This window comes from Lampris incognitus, chromosome 1, assembly GCF_029633865.1.
Source record: "Lampris incognitus isolate fLamInc1 chromosome 1, fLamInc1.hap2, whole genome shotgun sequence".
In the NCBI taxonomy this organism is placed as follows: Eukaryota; Metazoa; Chordata; class Actinopteri; order Lampriformes; family Lampridae; genus Lampris; species Lampris incognitus.
This window is the reverse complement of record NC_079211.1, coordinates 134,712,979-134,732,931: the sequence shown is the minus strand read 5'-3', so window position 1 is coordinate 134,732,931 and position 19,953 is coordinate 134,712,979. Positions and strand designations below refer to the sequence as shown.

The 19,953-nt window shown below is 40.1% G+C and overlaps 1 protein-coding gene across 1 annotated transcript in view; it reads right to left on the bottom strand.

The window, feature by feature from the left end:
* The window catches only part of cds2 (CDP-diacylglycerol synthase (phosphatidate cytidylyltransferase) 2), a 35,294-nt gene that overhangs the window by 4,967 nt on the left and 10,374 nt on the right, over positions 1-19,953 (bottom strand). The window contains exons 5-12 of the mRNA XM_056284238.1: positions 19,243-19,382; positions 18,179-18,237; positions 16,552-16,634; positions 16,161-16,248; positions 15,729-15,797; positions 14,628-14,780; positions 13,819-13,938; positions 14-117 (exon numbers count right to left, since the gene is read on the bottom strand). Of these exons, the coding sequence (XP_056140213.1) occupies positions 14-117; positions 13,819-13,938; positions 14,628-14,780; positions 15,729-15,797; positions 16,161-16,248; positions 16,552-16,634; positions 18,179-18,237; positions 19,243-19,382 (816 nt within the window). The remainder of the gene's footprint in view (positions 1-13; positions 118-13,818; positions 13,939-14,627; positions 14,781-15,728; positions 15,798-16,160; positions 16,249-16,551; positions 16,635-18,178; positions 18,238-19,242; positions 19,383-19,953) is intronic.

Below are 19,953 nucleotides of genomic sequence, written 5' to 3'. Positions count from 1 at the left end.
CTTTCCGATTTACCTGATGAAGCTGGCAATATAGACGTTAACAAAAGTGGCCATAAGATACTGGCAGTCAAATCGATCCATAATGCCTCCGTGACCAGGGATTGTGTTGGCAAAATCCTGAAAGAGATAAAGGACATTGATGTAAACTAGAAACTTGCCGTATTTATTTTGTGTCCCAACTTACTGAGGCAGAGTTGACAAACATTACCACAGATTTAGTTACAAAAGTACACATCAAGACTCAAATTATTGTAACACAGACACACACACACCACACCACACCACACCACACCACACCACACCACACCACACCACACCACACCACACACACTTCTTCGGTCTGAACTGACTGCAGGTATCCCCACCCTTATATACTATACAGTGGTATAACGACCGAAAACACGACGGCATTAATAGATAGACAGATAGACAAGATAGACTAGATAGATAGATAGATAGATAGATAGATAGATAGATAGATAGATAGATAGATAGATAGATAGATAGATAGATAGATAGATAGATAGATAGATAGATAGATAGATAGATAGATAGATAGATAGATAGATAGATAGATAGATAGACAGATAACAATGATAAACTACTACATTAAAGGTTGTAGAATCCATTACTGAAATAATGTAAATTGAGACTGGGGGGCACCCATAGTGATTATCAGAATCAGAATCATGTTTATTGGCCATGCAGTTTTGCACATCCAGTTTCGTGGTTCTCTCGGTGTACTTAACATAGAATAACAACACTACAACACAATAATCTTCAGATATATATACACAAGAATTAACTTGTACAGGTGCAATAGCAACACTACAACACAACAATCTTCAAATATATACACAAGGATTGACTTACACAGGTGAAATAAGAAGTGATAAAGTGCAATGGTGCAGAGATTATATCAGAGATGCTGAAATAGATGTTAGCAAGTTACTTACATACATGCCTGAGGTAGATGGACATGACAGAGCGTACCAGTATATGTACAATGTACAGCACAGTATATACAAAATGGTTGGATCTATTGAGCGTTCATTTGAATGACAGCCTGTGGAAGGAAACTTTTTATATCTGGTTGTTTTGGGGTAGAGTGCTCTGTAGTGCCTGCTAGAGAGGAGGAGTTGGAACAGGTTGTAACCAGGGTGTGATGGGTCTGCATTGATGTTACCTGCCTGTTTCCTGAGTCTGGAGGTGTATAAGTCTTAAATGGATGGCAGGTTGGCACCAATGATTTTCTCTGCAGACCTAACTGTCCGTTGTCGTCTGTCCCTGCCCTGTTTGTAGGCCAAACCAAACCAGACAGTGACGGATGTGCAGATGACAGACTGAATTATTGCAGTGTAGAACTGAATCAACAGTTCCTGAGGCAGGTTGAATTTTTTGAGCTGGTGGAAAAAGTACATTCTCTGCTGGGCCTTTTTGATGATTGTGTCCATGGTGGATGCCCACTTTAGGTCCTGGGAGATTGTGGTACCCAGAAATCTGTAGGTTTTTACCACAGACACCATGCTGTTGAGTATGGTGGTGGTGGTGGGGGGCACGTGTTGAGGGTCTCCTCCTGAAGTCTACTGTTCAGCTCCAGGTTGTTATGGCCGCACCAGAGGGCCAGCTGATCAATCTCCCATCTATATACAGACTCGTCACCATCCTGATAAGGCCAATGATGATTGCGTCGTCTGCAAACTTCAGGAGTTTAACAGACAGGTTACCTGAGGTGCAGTTATTTGTGTAGAGAGGGAAGAGTAGAGGGGAGAGCACACATCCCTGGGGGGTGCCAGTGCTGATTGTCCGGGTGCTGGATGTGATTTTCCCCAGCCTCACCAGCTGCCTGCTGTCTGTCAAGAAGTTTTAATCCACTGGCAGATGGAGGCTGGTACAGTGAGCCGGGTCAGTTTGGAGTGGAGGATATCTGGGACGATGGTGTTGAATGCTGAGCTTAAGTCCACAAACAGGACCCTTGCGTATGTCCCTGAGGAGTCGAGGTGCTGGAAGACGAAGTGCATTCCCATGTTGACTGCATCAGCCACTGACCTGATGCTCGGTAGGCAAACTGCACGGGGTTGAGCAGGGGGCCTGCGATTTCCTTAATGTGGGCCAACACCGGTCTCTCAAAGGATTTCATGACCACAGCCGTTAGGGCAATGGGCCTGTAGTCATTTAATCCTGTGATACGGGGTTTCTTGGGGACCGGGATGACAGTGAAGCTCTTGAAGCAGGAGGGGATTTCGCATAGCTCCAGTGATCTGTTGGAAGATCAGTGTGAAAATGGGGGCCACGCCATCCAGGCCCGGTGCCTTCCTGGTCTTCTGTCTTTGGAAGAGCTGGCGCACATCCTCAACACAGATCCTGAGTGTGGGTGGGGGTTCAATGGACAGGGGAGAGTGGCTGGTAGGGAGTGCAGTTGGTTGTGTGGCATGTAATTGATCCTGCAATACTAACCAGAATTTTATTCAAAGACAAGCAACACTTATGTAAGAGTTCTGGGTATTAAAAATATCGTGAAAAGGAGGCAAAAAAGACAAAAGGAAACCATGATATGAAGGTGAACATTTGGAAGGTGAAGAAATAAATGACACCATGGCCGCCATGGATGACGAGCTCGACAAAGGCGATGGCGAAATATTGGACTCAGGCGAGAACAGCAATCAAGATATCATGAAAGCCATAATTTCCCTGAAAAGAAGACTCTAAGAAAATTTATGTGACGCAAGCAACAATTATTGATATAAGACAACAGGTACAGGAATGCACAGGGCACATTATGCAGGTGGAACAAAGGATTTCTGATACTGAAGAATATGTTAATGAGCTAATATCCAAAGTCGGGAAAATTGAAAAGCACTGTTCAAACCAACGAAGTGGAGGGACTTGGAATGCAGAAGCCGACGGAACAACATAAGACAGGTGGGCCTACCAGAGAAGATAGAGGGCCAGGATACAATTACATTCCTGGGAAAGTGGTGACCAGAAGCTCTGGGACTTGAACTGCAGGAGGTCTTGGTAATTGAACGGACTCACAGAATTGGTGCCCTGCCAAACAACGACTTGCACGATACGTCTGAGAACGATTATTATGATGTTCTTGAACTTTAAAGACAGGGAGCGAGTACTGAAAGCAGCCAGAACCAAAGGAAAAGTCCTATACAACAACGAACAAGTCCGTTTTCACCTGGACCTCTCTGCTGGTGTACACAGGATGCAGCGCGGCTATGATGACATGTGAAAGAAGTTGCGAGACAGGGAATCCATAAGCACAGAATCATCTTTCTGGCGTGGCTCCTGGTGACGCATGTTGAGAGGTCTCTCACGTTCCAAACTCAGGGCTGAAGTGAACAAGTCTGTCCAGTCTCTTTGAATGATCAAGGCAGACCTGATGATGGAATGCTCCATCAGGAGAGTGTAGCAGCAATACTGATTATTCTATGTTATATCACTTTCAAACAAGGTAATATGATCCTCCTTTCTGCTTATCATTTTCCATTGGAAAGGACTGTGTTTCGTTTCCCTTTCCATTCTCATGGCCAAAATAAATGTTCATCTTTATTGATGTGGACAGCGGACTTAATACGGATTAGAAAAAGGGAAAACAATAAAATGTATTCACCTAAGCAATGGACAGTTGAAATGGCATTTGCTTAAAAAGAACGCTCAACCCATCATGGACATTATGTGGCCAACAGCGGTATTATTCGATTCCTTTGATATTTTCTCCATATCTCAACATGGGTTCCAGCCAGGCATGTGGTTATTTGTTGTGTGCCCTTTGTCCGTTGTGTACAGGTTGCAAATATTACATAGTTCATTTTTACAAACTTCCAAGAGGTTAGGTAGCATTCGGTTAAAGTAGTTAGAACTAAAGAAGGGGAATAACTAAAAGTGAGAGATAAACGGTCCCTCTTAGTGCGTGGGCCCGTTTTGCCCATAAGTGGTAGCTTTAGAGTGGGAGAGGAGGGGGGTTGTTCAGTCTACATGGGCTCCACTGGGGATTTGGGGTGAGTTTTATTTTTTATTTTTTGTCTGTGGGTGTGTTTTCATCAATGTAGTTTACCAAAATGATTCTTGAGGACATATTATATAACTAATGTCTAATAGTTTGAAGGTAAAATTTACCTCATGGAACTGTAAGGGTTTGAGAAAAATTACAAAGCTGAAACAAGTGATGAGCAGAATAAAAGTGTTGCAATCAAAAATAATTTTCTTGCAAGAAACCCACCTGCTAAGTGAGGATATCTCTAAAATAAGAAGATGGCAGGGCCAGGTGTTACACCACCCATGCTAGAGGAGTTATGATACTAATTCTTAAATCTGCCCCACTATAGATTCAAAATATAGTTAAGGACCCTGCTGATCCTTAACTATATTTTGAATATATCATGGTCCAGTGTACTTTATTATTTGAAAATATAAATCTGATGAATGTGTATGGCCCAAACGGAGATGTTCCTAAACTTTATAATAATCAATTTCTGACTGTTTCAAATCTCCCTGGGCAGTACATAATAGCTGGCGACTTTAACTGCACGTTAGACCCATTGAGAGACAAATCATCCAGCTTAGATAATACTCACACCAGATCGAGGAAGACAATACACCATTTTATGAAAGAATTGAATTTGTTGGATATTTGGAGACATGGTAAACCAAATGCAGTAGAATATTCCTGTTATTCCAGCACTTATAAAACTTACTCACATATACACTACTTTTTAGTCTCAGCATTACTTGTTTCCAAAATTGATGAATGTCATTATAGCAGTATGGTTCTATCCGACCATGCAGCGATATCTTTGAGTTATAAAGATACTAAACTTGTGAGTCATCCCCCGAAATGGCGCTTTCAACCAGGGTGGCTAGTGGACCCCACATTTGTAGATTTTTTATTTTTTTTAGATAAACAAATTGACTTGTATTTTGAATGCAACACTCCCCAAACATCTGCTAGCACAAGAGGGGGAGGCATTCAAGGCATTTATTAGAGGTCAGATAACTTGTGTTACCAGCTCAAAAAAAGAGTGCCCAACTTTAAATGAAGACATTAGATGAGAAAACAGAAGAACTAGAAACAGATATTTACCAAAATAGGCCTAGCTCTATAGATGCACATGCAAAAGTACTACTTAGATCACAGTATGATGGACTGTCAGCTAACAAAGCAGCTGTCAATTTAATGAGACTCAAACTGTCCTACTATGACCAGGGAGAAAAGCCTGGGAAACTTTTAGCATGGTGCATCAAACAACAACGAACAGAAAGGTCTATTAACTGCATTGAAACTTCACAGGGTAGAACTATAGTGGACAGAACAGAGATTAATGAGGCCTTCAGGGTCTTTTAAGGGAAATTGTATAGTACTGAGTGCTCTTCCAGCCTAGATATGCAGACACAATTCCTAAACAACCTTAATATTCCTAGAATTTCTGAAGAGGAAATTAGAGCATTAGATGGAGAATTAACAAAACTGGAAATTGCAGAAACGATTGGCTGTATGCAGGCTGGAAAAGTGGCAGATCTAGATTGCATCCTTATAGAGATTTATATATATATAAAAAAAAATCAGTCTAAATTACTTTCACCCCTTTTGGGGATGTTTCGGGAGTCCTTCAGGAATGGTCTTCTCCCCACATCCATGAGGGGTACCCTACTCACATTACTCCCAAAACCAGGAAAACCAAACACAAAATGTGAAACTATGCGCCCAATTAGCCTCTTAAATTCAGATACAAAACAAAAATCTTGCAAGAAGATTGAAGGGCCTGCTTCCTCGGGTGGTGGGAGAGGACCAAAATGGATTTATTCAAGGTAGACAGGGTTTTCAAAATGTCAGACAAGTGCTCAATATTTTACACAGCCAGAGAGGGGTAACAGACACGGCCTTACTCTCACTTGATGCAGAGAAGGCCTTTGACCGTGTTGAATGGCCTTATCTGTTTGAGGTGCTTACCCATCTTTGGCTTTGGGGAAGCAATTTGTAAATGGGTTAGACTGCTTTGTACTGGGCTCACTGCAGAAATTTTGACCAATAATGTGGTCTCTAAACCTTTTAACATCTCTAGAGGTTGCCTGCAAGGAAGTCCTCTATCACCATTGCTATTTGTCAAAAAGACATGCATGTTAGGGTTAATACTCCTGTCTGTGCCCTTGACTGACGCATGGCAAGACGAACTGGAGTTGGTCCCCGGGCGCTGCATGGCGGCTGCCCACTGCTCCTAGCTACACAACTAGGATGGGTTAAATGCACAGCGTAATTTCCCTAAAGGGATCATTAAAGTCTATCATATCATTTATTCTTGCAATAGAACCATTTGCTATAGCAGTGAGGATGCATAGTGGCATTTATAGAATTCAAGGTCATTTAGAACATAGAATAGCACTGTTTGCCGATGATGTAATCTTGCTCCTAAAAAATCTAAACAGTTCTATCCCTGTACTCCTAGATCTTATTAAAACACTTGGAAAAATATCTGGATACAAAGTTAATCGTTCAAAATCATCTATGTTACTTAATGACTTAGACAGGAAAAATAGCCATATTTATGCTTTATTTTCAACCTAACGGATAATTCCACATATCTGGGTATAAAAATTGTCCCCAAGGTGAATAAGATCATTCAGATAAATTATGACCCAATTCTGGAAGCTACTACCTCATCAGTAGAACGTTGGAAATCTTTACCTATCTCAATGACTAGCAGGATAAATATTCTAAAAATTAACATACTTCCTAAATTTCTCTATTTGTTTCAGAATATCCCCCTGCCACCCCCTTCATCTTTGTTTACTAGAATTAAGAAATTGTTTACCAATTTTATTTAGCAAAATAAACACCCCAGACTATGTCGATCTTTATTATATCTACCATATGATCGAGGAGGCCTTAAATGCCCAAACATCGAATGGTATTACTGGGCAGCTCAACTGCAGTCCATCATGTTTTATTTTTCATCTGAAACCCCCCCCCCCCCCCCCTGCTTGGACGGATATAGAATCTTGTTCTGTTATGCAAAGCTTACTGTTGCACTTCTATTTGTATTCAGCAGGTCACAAATACCTGAGAAAAAATACAGACAACCCTATTGTATTGAATAAGATTAATGTTGGGTTTGACACTTGTAAATATTTGAATATAAACTCTTGGTTACGCTTCAGTCCTATTTGGGGTAATGTTAACTTTAACACTAGAAAGACCAAGGCTGCCATTTTGACAGTTTTGGATTTTCAGAGTTAAATAACTTGATGAAATAAAAAAGATACAGACCTGCGCTCCCTGACTACTGCTAAAATTGCATATATTTGCATTAAAATTAGTTTTAGATCAATTGCACAAAAAAAGTTATGATAAGATCTACCTAAAATGACCATGAGCGGTCAAAAAGACGGCTTATAATTTGCGCATCATCATACGCATCATGTCACTATTTATGACGTGTGTTGGTCGCGTCATTTCCTTTGCGAAGTTCATTGCTCTGTCCTAGAAACACAGTAGCATTCTCCAGTGCAGAGTAATAGTCTAAACTTGATTTTTGATTGTTGCCAACATATCTGGGTACAGCCGCCATTTCAGACGCACCATGACTACCACCAAGGTGTTGCAGTATTTACAGGCATTGGACAGCGGCAATTTTGAATTGTTTGAAGAATAGTATTGAAGTTGTTAAAATGTTAATTTTGGTGTCAGTCGTTTCGTAACAGACATACTAACGTACACGATGCATTAATATCTCAACTGGATATTTATCTTGACAGAATATAGAGTTTAAAAACCGGCGGTCATTTTGACCACCCATGGTTGTTCTAGTAGTTTTTAAGTTCCAGTCATTGTTTGGGACTGTTCAATGGTTATTTTCAGTTCTTTTTTTGCATTTCACATTTTATAGGCCTTGTCACATTTGTTAGATTAGAAATATGTGTTTTCCGTTTTGTTTTTTAGGTAATATTTTCACTTTTTCAATTTTGCTATTCAAGTTCGACCATGTCTCTGAACTTTAAATTGTTTGAAAAATAGTATTATAGTTGTTAAAATTTTAATTTTGGTGTCAGCCATTTGCTAACAGACATATTAACATATCCAATGCATTAATATCTCAACAGGGTATTTATCTTGACAGATATAGAATTTAAAAATGCCCATGTCATTTTAGGTAGGAGTGAAATCCTGGTTGTTCTAGTGTTAAACCAGGGAAATATGACTCAGGATTTTGGTTATGGGTTGACAAAGAGTTAAAGAAAGTGCATGATATGGACAATGAAGTACTTATGTCCTTTGCAGAAATATCAACTAAATATGACATTCCAGAGAATCACTTTTTCAAATATCTTCAAATTAGGATTTTTATAATTTTTATGAAAAAAGAAAAAACTGTGACACAGGGAAAGGATGGACATTTACCAAACCAAGATTTTTGTATGGAAGCAGGAATCCATGTTAGCCCAAATCAGATACAAACAGAAGCTGCTTAGTTACTCTACAACTTGTAAAGAGCCAAACCACAAGTACAGCTGAAAAAGATGAAAGCCCCTAAGTAATATTTTTGACAAGAAGTGTGTCAGCCCTGTGATGGCCTGGCGACCTGTCCAGGGTGTCTCCCTGCCTGCCGCCCAATAAATGCTGGGATAGGCTTCAGCATCCCCGCAACCCTGACAGCAGGATAAGCGGTTTGAATAATGGACGGATGGATGGTTATTCTCAAACTCATTCATTAGATATACCTATCATTTCCTCATTAGAGGCAGCAATTATAGGACATTGCTATGATAAAAGTTAATTTCATCTTCGCATGGCTTGTTTGAATCTGGGTCTGATGAATCCTCAGAATCAAAACTGAGATCATGGAAGGAAGATATAGATGATGAAATATCTTTAGAAGACTGGACTAAGACATGTAGGAAGGTTAGAGGCAGACAATTAACAGTAGTTAATTTCATCTTTGTATGGCTTGTTTGAATCTGGGTCTGATGAATCAAAACTGAGACCATGGAAGGAAGATATAGATGATGAAATGTCTTTAGAAGACTGGACTAAGACATGTAGGAAGGTTCAGAGGCAGACACTTAACAGTAGCTTGAAACTTATACAGTGTAAATGGCTAATATATATAACTCCTGTTAAATTGCACAAGTTTAATGATACCATTCCTGATACCTGTATCAAGTGTACTGAGGCAAGAGGGACACTGGATTTTTTGGGCCCCATTCTCTTCTCATTGTATATGCTGCCCTTGGGGTCTTTTTAAAAAAAACATAATTCAGTGCATCCGGAAAGTATTCACACCCCTTCACTTTCCCCACATTTTGGTATGTTACAGCCTTATTCCAAAATGGATTAAATTCCTTTTTTTCTCATCAATCTACACACAATACCCCATAATGACAAAGTGAAAAAGGTTTTGTAGAAATTCTTGCACATTTATTAAAAATAAAAAACTGAAATATTGCATGTACATAAGTATTCACACCCTTTGCTATGACACTCAAAATTGAGCTCAGGTTCATCCTGTTTCCACTGATCTTCCTCGAGATGTTTCTACATCTTGATTGGAGTCCACATGTAGTAAATTCAATTGATTGGACATGATTTGGAAAGGCACACACCTGTCTATATAAAGGTCCCACTGTTGACAGTGCATGTCAGAGCAGAAACCAAGCCATGAAGTCAAAGGAATTGTCTGTGGACCTCCGAGACAGGATTGTATCGAGGCACAGATCTGGGGAAGGGTACAAAAAATTTCTACAGCTTTGAAGGTCCCAAAGAGCACAGTGGCCTCCATCATTCATAAATGGAAGAAGTTTGGATCCACCAGGACTCTTCCTAGAGCTGGCCGCCCAGCCAAACTGAGCAATCGGGGGAGAAGAGCCTTGGTCAGGGAGGTGACCAAAACCCGATGGTCACTCTGACAGAGCTCCAGCGTTCCTCTGTGGAGATGGGAGAACCTTCCAGAAGGACAACCATCTCTGCAGCACTCCACTAATCAGGCCTTTATGGTAGAGTGGCCAGACGGAAGCCCCTGCTCAGTAAAAGGCACATGACAGCCCGCTTGGAGTTTGCCAGAAAGCACCTCAAGGACTCTCAGACCATGAGAAACAAGATTCTCTGGTCTGATGAAACCAAGATTGAACTCTTTGGCCTGAATGCCAAACGTCACGTCTGGAGGAAATCAGGCACCTCTCATCACCTTGCTAATACCATCCCTACAGTGAAGCATAGTGGTGGCAGCATCATGCTGTGGGGATGTTTTTCAGCGGCAGGAACTGGGAGACTAGTCAGGATTGAAGGAAAGATGAATGGAGCAAAGTACAGAGAGATCCTTGATGAAAACCTGCTCCAGAGTGCTCAGGACCTCAGACTGGGGCGAAGGTTTACCTTTCAACACGACAATGACCCTAAGTACACAGCCAAGACAACGAAGAAGTGGCTTCAGGACAAGTCTGTGAATGTCCTTGAGTGGCCCAGCCAGAGCCCAGACTTGAACCCCATTGAACATCTCTGGAAAGACCTGAAAATAGCTGTGCAGCGACGCTCCGCATCTAACATTACAGAGATCGAGAGGATCTGCAGAGAAGAATGGGAGAAATACCCCAAATATAGGTGTGCCAAGCTTGTAGCTTCATACCCAAGAAGACTTGAGGCTGTAATCGCTGCCAAGGGTGCCTCAACCAAGTACTGAGTAAAGGGTGTGAATACTTATGTACATTCAATATTTCAGTTTTTTATTTTTAATAAATTTGCAAAAATTTCTACAAAACCTTTTTTCGCTTTGTCATTGGGGTATTGTGTGTAGATTGATGAGAAAAAAAAGGAATTTAATCCATTTTGGAATAAGGCTGTAACATAACAAAATGTGGGGAAAGTGAAGGGGTGTGAATACTTTCCTGATGCACTGTATGTCTTTCGTTGTTTTGCCGATGATTTGCAAATCTATCTGCCTATAAAAACAAACAGCAGAGATTCTATACAGGCTTTACTGAGTTGTTTAAAGGCTGTCAAAACATGGATGGAGTTAAATTTCCTGAAATTAAATCAAAATACGACTGAAATTATTGTATATGGACAGCCTGATCTGCTGGATGGTTATGATAGTGCTCTTGGCCCTTTAGCTTCCTACAGTCACTCTTCTGTTAGGAATCTTGGGGTGATTTTTGACAGCTCTTTTAACTTTGACAAATAAATAAGCTCAGTAGTCAAAACAAGTTTTTTTCATTTACGACTTCTGGGAAAAGTAAAGGCCTATCTCCCTCCAAATGATATTGAAAGGGTAATTCATACGTTTATTACCTCTCGTCTAGATTATTCTAACTCTTTGTATGTTGGCATAGCTCAGTCATCGCTTTGTCGCCTGCAGCTTGTACAAAATGCAGCTGCTCGCCTGCTGACAGCAAAGAAGCGACGTTATCATGTAACGCCTGTACTGGCCTCCCTTCATTGGCTTCCTGTCTGTTTTAGGATCCAGTTTAAGATTTTATTACTTGTTTTCAAGTCGTTAAATGGGCTGGCACCATCTTATTTATCTGGGCTAATACATTATCATACACCAGTCAGAGCACTCAGGTCAGCAAACCAGATGCTCTTAAATGTACCGAGATCCAGGCTTAAGAATAGCGGTGACAGAGCCTTCGCAGTTGCTGCCCCTGATCTCTGGAACAACTTACCAATACACATAAGATCTGCTCAGACCCTAGAGACTTTTAAATCTTGGTTAAAGACCTACCTCTTCTTGCTGGCATTCGATTCAAGTTGAGCTAGACACCATGTTTTTATTGTGGAAATATACTTTTACTCTTGTGTTTTATTGTTTACATTTTAATTCCTTTATTTTACTTTTACATGTATTTTATATTCATATGTGTTACTTATTTTATATTGTATTTTAAGCTTGTGCAGCACTTTGGTTCAACTGTGGTTGTTTTAAATGTGCTATATAAATAAACTTGACTTGACTTGACACTATACCACTGTATATGGGAATGCGTGACAGTGAAATCCTTTTGGCTAGATCTACTCATATATTTTCGTAATGTGTGTGTGTGTGGCGTTAGTGTGTGTGTGTGTGTGTGTTAGTTAGTGTAGATAGCGGGACCGAAAACTAAAGCACTTATGATCCTAATTCTTTTTGGAGGTGGTAGGTATTGTCTCAGAGAGTAAGGGAAAAATCCCAGAAAATTAAAATTATGCATAATTATGCATAATTATGCAAAATATGCATTTTTCTAAAAATGGCTAAAAACCACTTTTCTCGGCATTTCAGATGATTCTGAGCATCTTTGATTTTTTTTCACCTATATAAAAAAAAATTCTGGGACATGTTTTGGCATTATGCAAAATATATGCATTTTTGCAAAAATGCACTTATGATCCTAATTTTTTTTGGAGGTGGTAGGTATTGTTCCAGAGAGGACCAGAAAAATAGCAGAAAATTAAAATAATTATAAGAATTATGCAAAATATGCATTTTCTAAAAATGGCTAAAAACCACTTTTCTCGGCATTTCAGACAATTCCGAGCATTTGGGGGGAGGGAGTTGGAGTGGGGGGAGGGGGGTAAACCACTTTTCTCGGCATTTCAGATGATTCTGAGCATTTGGGGGGGGGGTTTAGGGGCAGGGGGTAGGCGGTTAGCTGGCAGGATGAAGAGGAGGAAGATTTAGACAGGTGGATAACCAAACCGCTACATTGTAGCGGGGTTCTTCTAGTATTATTAATATGACTGATCAAATTTTAGGAAATAAATTACCATTGGGTCCTAAGCGTTTTACTCTGGGTACATATCCTATCAACCATCACTTACAAAGCAAAGAGTTTAAAATCACAGACATGGGTATATTACAAGCTAAATGTATAATTACGCTTAATTGGAAAAATGTTAATGGCTAAGAATCGGAATGTGGATTAAAGAAATGGCTTCAAACAAGTCAATGGAAACGATAACGTATATTGTTAGACGTAAACAAAATATTTTTGTTGATACCTGGAGACCTTTTATGTACTTCTTAAGGCATAATGTTAATGTTGGTAACCTGCTTCAGCAAAACAAGCTCTGAGGGAGTAGGGTACCTTCAAGATCATGTACATTGATCTAAGACACACCCTTTACTTTTTTTATTTAATTAATTTTTTATTTAATTTTTTTTCTATTTTTTATGTGTATGTAGGTGTGTGTGTATATGCATATGTTTCATTATTTACTTCTTACAATTGTCCCTAATTGTTGCTTATGTTTTAAAATGTGCATGTATATGCATAAGTTTTCATGTTTCATTTTTTTACCTCTTGCAATTGTTCTTTAATGTTGCCTATGTTTTGAATTTCCTCACACTGGAAAGCACTTGGTGCTTATTGCTTGAAAAGTGCTCTATAAATTATTATTATTATTCTTTTTATGTCCCTACTTGGTTGGTGGGAATGAGCTGTGGAAGCGAGAACAGGGGGGAAATGTTTGCTGTGTTTTGTATAATTGTTATTCATTGTATATTCTGATGTGATTTGCAAACTATTAAAAAAAAGAGAGAAAAGTTCTTCCCTGCTATATGTGATCAGTGAGTGGGTGCTGGAAACTAAACATATGAAAACAAAAAAGTACAACAGTGGAGAACCGAGGCAATTGTCTGCGGCGCCACCTTGATGATGACATAGATTTTCTTGATGAGCAAGAAAATATAACTTCTTACTAACAGACTTAAAGCTATGAGATTGTACACAGGCTATAGATAGGGGGTCAGACTAACTGTCAGGTAGTGCAGACCTTGGTATGGAGCAACACAGATCATCTCCTAGGTCAACCCATCACACAGAGGTGTCCTTCAATGTTACCTTGATCTTAAAAGCCCTCTTGAAGCCACTGGCAAAGAAGCCTCCAAAAGGTCCCATGATGGAGGCAAAAGCAGAAAGGGCGATACTGTGGATCTGGAATGGATAGAGACGCACCGTGGTCTGGGGAGTGAATGGAGGGAAGTTGGGTTAGAGCAAAAGGTCAACACTGTCATACTGACATACAAAACACAATACAGAGTAAGATTGTGTGACACAGTGTTTCTAAACCTCCCTGACTCACCTCCAGTCTTAGATTTCTGTCATTTTTAAAAAAAATCTTAATTCCATTTGATGTATTCTAATAGTAGCAGGACAAAATGACTTCTCTAAAACTTATCAATTATTAACTCATTTTGCTTAACAACAAATAAAGCTAACTGATAAAACAGGCTGTATTACCTGCTGCTAAACCAGTACTTAAATGATGGAACACTGATTAATGCTGAATTCAAAGAGTCGGGAATTATTCCACATATCAAAGGAGAAATCTGTTTTTGTTTCAAACTATTCATCCACTTTGGAGTGACTACAGAAAGCAGCAGAGATTTACAGCTGGAAATTATATGAAACTGTAAATCAATACAATGAATCTCCCTATGAAAGAAAATCATGATACAATTTGATCAAAGTTCTGTGTCAGTACACTGTGAAAGCACGTTGTGGACCTCACAACTAACTGCATTGCATGGAGAATCCTTTGCAATACAGTTATGCAATTCTTTAATGTTCATGTTTATATGAATATATCACACTGCTGAGGCCTAATCCAAGGACATGAACAGAGGCACTGGAGTATGGGAGATTCTCACCCAGCCAGTGAGGGACTCCAGCACGCTTGGCAGGGCGTAATCCTGGAGCTGGAACAGCTCTGAGGGTTCACAATCCACCTGGAAACTATTGGAGTCATTGTTGAACTCCACCGGACACACAAAGTAGCGGTAGCCTGCCATCACATAGGATAGCTGGGGAGACACCGTATTAGGAGATAGTGAACAGAATTAGGAAATAGTCTGTACTCACACATCTTAGAGCCAAATTGCTGTCCTGCTGATGACTAGCTATGACTCTTCTGGTGATACAGTGATGGCAAGAACATAGGTAGCAACAATGATATGTGAGTGGCAGTTAATTGGCTATGCTAATGCTAGCAACATAACCATCTGTTAAGGTGTTTGACAGCTGCCATTGAGAGTAAACAATTAAAAATCTATCCTATAGTACTCTGAGCATGTGGGAGGATCATGCTATTCCCCACAGTCCCCCGCCCGCCCAGAGCAGGCGCCCCAGCCGACCAGAGGAGGTGCTAGTGCAGTGACTAGGACACATACCCACATCTGGCTTCCCACCCGCAGACACGGCCAATTGTGTCTGTAGGGATGCCCGACCAAGCCAGAGGTAACACGGAGATCCGAACTGGCGATCCCCATGTTGGTAGGCAATGGAATAGACCACTACGCTACCTGGACACCATTGAGTGAGCATATTTTATGACTAGAAATAGAATACTCTTATTGGGTATTCTATGATGATCTCTATATGCTCTAATTATTTAAAATGCTACAAAGATAATCTCCAAGTCAAACTATCTCAAATTTGACTTACTACAGGGCTAAACTGGGTTAGGCCATCTCATTTGTCGAATAAAGCATTTTAGCATTAGCCAGGCAGGTACATATTTTGATAAAATGACATCAAAAGGAATTGATATAAAAAGAAAAGTAAAAATTTCCAGATTTAAAGCTACAACAGACTCTTGCGCTTATAATCAAACAATGGAGGAAATGTTTATCCACTGAAGCTGGTAGTGAAATGTTAACATGTTAGTTTAGAAAAGGAGTGTATGAGAGACCAGATAAGAAATTGACTTCATCTCCCTAGAGCGTGTGCAGTGATGTCACTTCATGTCTTACCAGGATTCCAAACACAATGGTGGCAAAGAATCCACCGATGAATCCCTCCCATGTCTTCTTAGGTGATAGCTGCAAAAGACACAATCAGGGTGTTGACACAAGGGTAACTTCTGCTTGTTGTATCACAGTGTTACAAACAACAGGTCAAACGTCCATAACTTCAGTTTTTAAAGGCAAGGCAGGAGAATACAAGAAGCACTACTGATGAAGCGTTCTGTTGGGATGATTATACAATTTTTATTTGTCTTCGATGATTTCTAGACTAATGGTTTTAATTCCTTATTGACCGAGACATGGATGAATTGTTGGAAACAAAAACACTGCCATGAAAAATATTTCAATTGTTTTTATGATTGACGGCATAGACGTTTTTAAGTCCCAATCCCTCCTTATACAGGTTATGAGGCCCCTACAACTGCCAATATTACCAACCTTGATGAGTGGGGTGCGGCCGAAGAAGAAGCCAAACATGTAGGCCATGATGTCATTGCAGATCACACAAGAAATAGGCACAATGAACCTATTGGCATTAAACAGAGCTTTGATTATGAGAAAGTAGGAGATTTCCAAATCAAAATTAAAAGACACTGGCTAATAAAACTGAAATACTATGTGCATGTTTTAGGCTTCACATTCTTTGCAAGGCAACTGCAAAATGTAATCTCATTAGTTAATGCCCTGTCCAGTGCAATGCTTTTTAAACGGTAGATCTTAATGAATGTTACTACAGATGACTAATGTTAATTTCATTACAATTTTACCAATAAGTAGACATTAGCGGACAGGGTGTCAGAAGAGGGAGGCAGAGAATCAGGTTCCTTACCAGATCATTCCTTCAAACAGGTTGTGGATGATGAGGTGAGACTGGGTTACCACAATCAGTAGAGTCACATGAGTCCAACCAAACTGGGCAGCAAAAGACAGATTAATGAGGAAAACAGAGCAGGACAAAAATTACAGGTTAGTTTTACAGCAGCGTTGGGTTCAATTCATTTTAAACTAAAGGTGCCTTAGGTCGCCACCTGGACACTGCTTGGCATCCCCCTCCTCACATTTTCTTTTTATGTATCTTATAAATCCATATAATTTTGTTATCCTGTTTTAATGTTATATCCTTCTCTCACTAAGATGTGTGACTAATTTTTTTTTTTTACATGGTGATGCTGGTCACATGGCTTGAGTCCTGGGCTGTTCCGGTGGCATATGGACACTGCTTGGTATCCTCCTCATCATATTCTTCATATATTTTATAATTCCATTGTAATTCTGTTATCCTCTTTCAATGTTGTATTCTGTAAATTGTATAAACACAACATCCATTGCACGTTGTCTGTCTTGGGAGAGAGATCCCTCCTCTGTTGCTCTCCCTGAGGTTTCTTCCTATTTTTTCTCCCTGTTAAAGGGTTATTTTTAGGGAGTTGTTCCTTATCCAATGCGAAGGTCTAAGGACAGGATGTTGTGCTGCAGTAAAGCCTCTTGAGGAAAATTTGTAATTTGTGATACTGGGCTATACAAATAAAATTGACTAAATTATGTGTTATGGTCAGTAGAAGCGGACCCAAACTCAGACAATGGAATTGAGCAATATAAAAGCGGTTTACTTTAGGAATTTAGGGGAATGAAGATGGCAGGCAAGGCAGAAAGTAGAGAGAAGATAGCAGATGGCACAGCTGAACTGAGCTGGATGATGGTTAGCAGAGTAGGGCAGAGCAGGACAGGCGGACGAGGGAGTGAGCGTGGCTGGCTGAGGAAATGCTTGGGAGGTAGTAAGCGCGCAGGTGAGGCAGACAGGTAGGCAGGCAGGGGAAAACAGGAGACACCAAGGAAAAAGGAAACACAAGGGAAATAACTGGAGGCATGGCTGGGCCTCAGAGTATTGTCTTTCACAACAAACATAAAAGTTAGCCGGTGACTTCAAGGTACCTGGATCGAACCTCACCACCAGTTTTGAAAAGATGGCCGGGGGAAGTCCTGCAGTAACACGCTCCCGCTTCCAATACCTACAGCGGTAATGCTGCTCAGTGGCCCACAGCAGAGGACTATGGCTGTACTACATAGCTTCCAGGTAGAAATGTGTGTGGCTTTGCGAACGTGTAGCTGAACAAGTGAGCTTAGCTAACCTTCCCTGGGTAAATGACAACTGGAAAAAAAAACACTGCCAACAGAGTATCAAGTGTTATCCCACTGAACAAAAGTAAACATAAGTGACTCGAAAGCCAGATTATGATCTAATCACAACACACAATTCAGGACTGGTATAATAGCATTCTGAGGAGGACTGAAGCTGGTTTTCTGTTATTTTGTCATTCCCCTGTAAGGTCACTGTTGTCTCAATCTAAAGTGCTTTATTACTTTACAGAGCGGACTCTGTTTACTTGAAGACCTGAATGTTTGTGAGCCACATGAGTAACCCAGTAACCTAAAGGGGGGAGGCCAGGGGAGCCACTTACCATGTAGAACTGCAAGCGGTAGTGTTTCTTCACCAAGCTGATCACAAACATGCAGAAACCTGCAGTGAAGAGAAAAGCCACACACCTAGTAATTACACTTGTATTGCCTGCAGAATGAGGGAGTTTTATTAACTTCTAATGGAGAGCATCTCCAGTCACACTAAATTTAGACTGACCTATATTCAAGCTTACACTGTGATAGTGAGTACATCAGGATTGCTGGAACTGCTGTTTTAATGTAAGATTAAAGTAAAGCTCTTACAAAAAGCAGCCGGTAAGACTCTTCGATAAAAGAAATCAAATAACCTGTTAATGTGACCATAATCTGAACAGTTATGATGCCTGTCCCTTGAAAATGTTTACATCAGCATTTACTCTTTCCAGATTCCACTTATGGCACCATTAGTTGTGAGAGGATGGCACATGATCATAAAAGCTTTCAACTGTCAACCCGAAAGCCTTAAAAGGATGAAGATGGGCCTTTTGGTTTTCTTTTCACCTTAAAGCTGAGAGGCTTGAAACACAAATGAATAAGCTTTCCTCACCACATCCTGTTCATCGTCAACTGTCATCCTGTACCACTGAAAGACTGTCAGCCTATAGTAAAGAAACTTGGACGTTAAAATACCTGGATTATTAACTTATAAAACAAAAATGTTCTCAAAAAAGTAACCAACATACAACTGTATGTGATGCACAGTTTAGCTCTCATGATGTCTGTAAGGTTAAACCTGATGATCTCGCAAAATGGAGCTACTGTATAGCTGATGTTACCTTGACTGAGTAAATAAGGGATTTATATGGCCCATCCCATGTGAGCTGATGTGGTACATTCTCAATGTATGAAAATGATCATAGGGATTTCAGACTGCATTACTCCATTCTATACACTGCTCTTTTCCAAGTTAATATTTCTTCAACAAATTAGCAAACCACTATTACTTCTTCCCTGTGTTTTTTTTCTCAACTGGGGCAAATGTAGGCAACCATAGGAAGCAAGGGTGAGATGATCCAACAAGTGTGAAGAGACTGGCTCTTTTGTCTTTCTGTTTGTATGTCTGCACCTGTGAGGTAGAGGGCAAAGGAGATGAAGCGGTGGTATTTGCTAAGAATACGAAGAGGCTCCTCCCTCTGCACCAGAGTGAAGAAGTAATCTGTCACCGTCTCACCATAGAAGAAGTAGTTCACACACAGCAGGAAGTACCTGGGAGGAGCAAATAGACATTGGAGAAATACAGATCTTACTTATCCATACATGGCTACACTGTCACAACCCATTCAATATGCTTGCAGAAAATCCAGATGATATATTGCAGTGGGTGAGAAGGCATGTCTTTGTATTTAGCAGAAGTTGTTATGACTGACACAGGACTTTGTATCCATGGTTATGGATTGGTCAGCAGTAAATGTTTTGGTTCACTGAGCTATTCAACTAATGTGAATGGCTGACCAACAGTTTAAGACATTAGTTGTACTGGGCAGTCAGCAAAGGCATGTAAAACCTTATGAATGTGGAAAAGAGTGCTGCTAAAAAAAAGAACGCATGCTCAGCAAAACTAAATAGATTAGAGTGTTATTTACTATCAAATTATTAACTCAACATTTTGTGTTCGTTTATCTTTTTAAACAGGATTTTCAGACTTATAGCATAGTGAATGGTAAGAGACTACAGAATTGTCACAATAACATTCACCTGTACGGCTAGTTCTAAAATCAAACTAGTCACCGACTATTTGACACCCGACCTGCTGATTTACAGTATTATTGCTAATGTT